Genomic DNA, 5,075 nt, shown 5'->3' with positions numbered 1-5,075 from the left:
CTTCAAACTGCTGACTACTCTTCAAACTACTGGTTACTCTTCAAGTACTGTCTTCCCTCAAGCTACTAGCTATTCGTCAAACTACTGACTACTCTTCAAACTACTAGATACTCTTCAAACTACTGGCTACGCTTTAAACTGCTGGCTACTTCCCAAACTACTCCAAAATACCGACTTACAAAAGCCATTCCTTGAGGGCAAGATACGAAACAATCTATAATGGCGTTTGATAATTTCACTTTTCAAGATGACAGGTTGCAGACCACTGATACAAGATGTGGTCAAGTTAAGGTATCACATTTTTTGCTACATGTTTTTCATAAAACCATTTTTACCCTGAGATTACACACTTTCAGTCTCAGAAATGGGACAAAATATGACATTTTTAAGAATATTCCTACCCTTGTGTTATACATGTACATAGTGGACGGACTTTTCTCCAGGCTCTCTAAGCGACTGGATGTTCTATAAGAGAGTATATGCCGTCCTTAATTGTTGTTAATTTCGATAATTTAATACAGGCATTTTACAATAAGTTAGGGGAGTTTCGAGTATAACTGTGCCTGTAGATTTTATAAAAATGACTAAGTACAAATATGAAGACATCACCGAAATGATAAAGAGCATTAATTCTGGAAAAAAGATAAAAAAAAGATAAAGCGATTATTTAGATTGGATTGTGATATGTAACAGTTGTTTGTTTATATCCACTGTTTGTAATGCAAATTAATACAAGCTCCTTCATATCCTAGCATGGCATAGTTAGTATGAGAATTGAATGATGGATAGAAAAATGCTTTGAGTAAATGTGACATGAATTATATGTCTGCACTGGAGTTTCAGTCGAACATTTATCAAATCGCAGAGGCTGGCTTACTGTATGAATAAGGACACGGTCCCCAACCGCATCTCCTCTACTACGCTTTTTATATGTACTATACTGATATATCGATCTATATAAATAAATTTACAACTTTGGATAACTGTATCAGAGCGAAGTTTTGGTACTCTATAAAACTAGGTCTCGCAATACTGAAAGAGCCCAAATTCTGTGTACATTGTAGTATACATATGTTGATCGGCGCTATCTTGTGAAAAATACGACCATTTGATGTTGTCTTACACTATATCCATGCCATGTTGACCATGTAATGCTTCAAACTTTATATAACTTGCCTTTTCCAAAGATTTTGAAGTCCGCCCCATTTTGTCTATAATGACGAATCAGTGATCCGCAGATTTTGCAGAAAGACCTTCTAAATCATGTGACATGTCACGTGACATGCTAGGTTAAGAAAGGGCAGTACTCGATCCATGGAAATGTCACCCATGCAGGAAATGAGAATAAAGACTAGTCCAGGTTAAAGTTCATAGAAACTTTCCGCTTCCTTAGAGTATCGGCAGCATTAAAATGTTCAAAGACTGGAAAACCTTTTAGACTGCCACAGATGTAAAAGCTGTTCTCATGCGTGAATAAGTAATTTCCAGTATAGAAATGATAGATGCTCAGTAAACTCAAAAAGATCACAAACGTCCTCAACATCTCCAGAACGTAAATCATACGGAATTGTTAAGGTACATGTAGACGCTCCCAACGATAACCAAGACGAACGACATTTCTGGTAAGAAAAACATTTAAACTGCTACAAATATTCATTGCTCAAACCACAAGCTGAAAAACTGACTAACACGTCATCATGGCTTATAACCGGTCTTACTTTATTCGTTAAAATATCTCTATCCTGGAACAGGTCTTGATGGCAGTTTTTAAAAAATTAATTTCTTGTTATGAAATGCCACTCAAACTACATGTCGGCTGAGGATTTTCAAAAGCAGACAGTTAGTGATATCAGTGTGCGCATTTGAACGTACAAGTTGTAAACAACATTTATCTATTTCTCTATTAAAATGGTGTTTAATTTCTTGTTAAAATATGTTTTCGATATGTTATATGACGCCGAATCAATCAGGCAGATCTGTGGGCGGCAGAAACTACGGCTTTTTGCCACGTTCCTCACAATCTACCTGACGCAAGGCCGTTATCGAACTAGATAAAGCCGTTCTTCACTATCCATATACCATTTACAGCTAGGGTTTGATCGAAAATGATATGGTGTATTACATCTAAGGGTTTTTGCTTCTTGTTTACTACTTGCTGTGAGGGAAACGCAACATGTGTGGGAAAGATTTTCACAAATTCATGCAATAAAATTCTGTCAGGTAAAAAATCCCGAGAATCTGAAATTGCAGGTACCAATGGCTCTTCATTCCGCATGGCTGTTATGGCTGCCTTTATACAATAGATCAATGTACGCTGTACCTGTCTGAATCACTATAGTCTGTCTAAAACGTAAAGAGAAGAAAAGTATGCCATATTGTAACAAACTAAGTAAGGGTTCAAAAGCGGCCTTAGACAGGTATTTTCTAGATCTCCCCATCACCATCACTTCAAATGGTGCCTTACGTCACACGTGGGAAAGTTCGTTAGTAACTTGTCACAGATCGGTGGTTTACACCTGGCACTCCGGTTTTACCCACCAATGAAGCTGACCGCCATATTGTACGTGATGAAATTACCGTTATGGCGTTATTCAATACTAAATCAAAATGAAATAAATTAATATGAACAAGTCAAACCTAACTTTAGAGTTTATATCTCCTTAGCGGACAAACCAGATGAACTTCCGATAATTCCCTGATGGATGTTTCACGGACTATAAACCACGATATAGAAATTCAAGCACCCAGTGGTCAGCAACTAAAATGTGATAAGCGATCCACCGGTCAGCAGTTAAAATGTGACAGAGAAAGAATCCAGCGATTAGCAGTTAAAATGTGCAATAAAATTAGTGCGTCTTTAGCATACTTTAAGTCTAGTATTTTTTGTACTTTTATTTTCAGAACTCTCCATACCTCCTTTATTTACCCGGAAGATGAATGCCAACAGTTGTTTCCTGGTTCTTGTGTACATTGTTTGCATAAGCGTGTCCTCAACAGCAGGTTTGTTAAAACGTTGTTCTGATAGCTGCTAGCTTGCAGAGGATAAATTTGATATAATTGCCAAGTGCGCGGCACATGAAAGAAGTCAGGTGAAAATAAAAATGTAACAGTATGCATTCTAATTCCGTGTCCAAGGTATACATAAACAGAAGAAAATTCCATTTATTACATTAAATTAATTAAATTTGAATTAATTAACATTAAAACTAATCCTAATAATGTCATTAAATAAACATCTTTGCTACCGTTAAATATAAAATCCGATTTCCTCACTCTTGCAACTCACCGCCATGAATTAAGTATAAAAATTCTTTGAATATGGCGTTATACATGAATATATCAAATGAATGTAAACTGTTACCTCAAATACAACACGGACGTTAATGTTATAAGGGCTGTAAATTAATGTTAGGTAGGATGCTTTCCAGAGGAAAATGTATGTCTGGGGTTTTACGTCCTACTTAAAATTTTTTTCAGTCATATGACCACGAGGAGTCAGTAGGTGCGTGTTCGAATGCTGTGTTTTCTTGTGGCAGGGCGAGTCGATGTCGCCAATGTACAAGCCACTGAAGTATCACGCTGAACGCACCAGACATGACACCCCACCCAGTCACATTATTTTTTTGACACTGGAGCAGCTAGTTCTGTTTACTTGCTCTCATCTGTCAGTGCTAAGCGCCAATCGAGACAGCGACAAGTAAGAAGAAAGAGTCTCTCAGTGTAAAGCTATATCCTCAGTTTTTGCTCTAAAAGTATGTGATCTCTTTTTATGCAATCTTGTCTCCTACAGGTTTGCAGTGCTACTCCTGTACTGGATTCAACTCTGGCTTAAACTTCGGCTCTGACCTTTCATGTGACCCCTCCCAGGAGAACCTAATCGAGTGTGACCAGAATGAATTAGGGTACAACAGCTCTTGTTACCTGCTAATCGGCCAGACCTCTTACACTTGTGAGAACATCCATTATTAATCATAGAATTATATAATGTTCTTCGTACTGTTGGATCAAAAAGTATATGTTTGGGCTAAGCCGTTTTAATTTCGTTGTCTTCTTGTCTTAATTAAATTAATAAATATTAATTGATTATTATAGTTATATTTATTCTATCAATTGCAACAAAAGTTGTTACCATAACGATAAGAACACATGTTAACATGTAACTGCCTTATTTGGACTACAGTTTCAATAGGTCATATGTGAATGCTTACAATCAGACGTGGAACTATGTACATATGTACAGAATGTTAATTCGATGATTGTAGTTCATTTCGTTGCTGTTTAATACTGAATTCAAAAATTCGGCATACATTCCACGTTGTGCTTGTCTTGGTATTATGTTTATACCAAGACATAGAAACTCTGAACGAATGACGGAAAATTGCTTTTCACAAATATACCCATAATAAAGATGTTCACGCATTAATTATTCTAATTGCTTTGTCAGATTTTGGAAAATCGTACAGATACACAACAGTCCAAAGGTCCTGCTTTGTCGCTATCTCCAGCCTACCTGGTTGTACAGACAGCGACACACCGGACGAAAAGATAGATCTGCCGACACTTGCTGGAGTGACATTTGGCACATTTAAGTACCGACAATGCTACTGCACCAGTGACCGCTGCAATGATGAAGTAGTAAAGGGAGATGTGTTCAATCAGCCGAACGGCAATGGACGTACAGGGAGTGGCCATCAGCTGATCGTCGCAGTTGCCATGTTCATAGTTTCCAACCTTCTGTAAAATACTGACTTTTAGAAATATGAAAAAAGAATACACATGTACTTGAAGCCATTAAACCTCTGTATAACTGAAAAAGCTTTGTTACCTTTGACGTTATTATAACGTTATGACCGGTTTTATTAAACACCGAAGCAATTAGTGGCTTCCTCTCCGGTCGAATGTGGGAAGGTATGTCAGCAACCTGCGGATGGTCGTTTATTTCCCCCGGGTTCTGCCCGATTTCATCTCACCATAATGCTGACCGCCATCGGGGAGTTATAATTTTTTCGAATCCAGTAAATTTGTGGTATATAGGTATGAGAAAGGACTGATGTTTTTAAAATAGTTCCTCCAGC

At 37.4% G+C, this 5,075-nt stretch overlaps 1 protein-coding gene across 1 annotated transcript; it reads left to right on the top strand.

Moving 5' to 3' along the window:
- The first annotated feature begins 1,456 nt into the window (after nucleotides 1–1,456).
- Nucleotides 1,457–4,785, top strand: LOC135475984 (uncharacterized). The gene is made up of 4 exons (XM_064755965.1): nucleotides 1,457–1,622; nucleotides 2,902–3,000; nucleotides 3,791–3,949; nucleotides 4,445–4,785. Exons 2-4 carry the CDS (start codon nucleotides 2,934–2,936, stop codon nucleotides 4,738–4,740), a joined length of 522 nt encoding a protein of 173 aa, XP_064612035.1. The 5' UTR covers nucleotides 1,457–1,622; nucleotides 2,902–2,933; the 3' UTR covers nucleotides 4,741–4,785.
- Nucleotides 4,786–5,075: the final 290 nt, after the last annotated feature.

This window comes from Liolophura sinensis, chromosome 9 (genome assembly GCF_032854445.1).
Source record: "Liolophura sinensis isolate JHLJ2023 chromosome 9, CUHK_Ljap_v2, whole genome shotgun sequence".
Lineage (NCBI taxonomy): Eukaryota > Metazoa > Mollusca > Polyplacophora > Chitonida > Chitonidae > Liolophura > Liolophura sinensis.
Note: the sequence above shows the minus strand (reverse complement) of the source record. Positions and strands in the feature narration are given on the sequence as shown.

Bases quoted from the DNA above. Each gene is read 5' to 3' on its own strand.
- LOC135475984 (XM_064755965.1), top strand. From the start codon at position 2,934: ATGAATGCCAACAGTTGTTTCCTGGTTCTTGTGTACATTGTTTGCATA. The intron at 3,001-3,790 runs GTTTGTTAAAAC...TGTCTCCTACAG, and splicing joins AAGCGTGTCCTCAACAGCAG to GTTTGCAGTGCTACTCCTGT. The intron at 3,950-4,444 runs GTGAGAACATCC...TTGCTTTGTCAG, and splicing joins CGGCCAGACCTCTTACACTT to ATTTTGGAAAATCGTACAGA.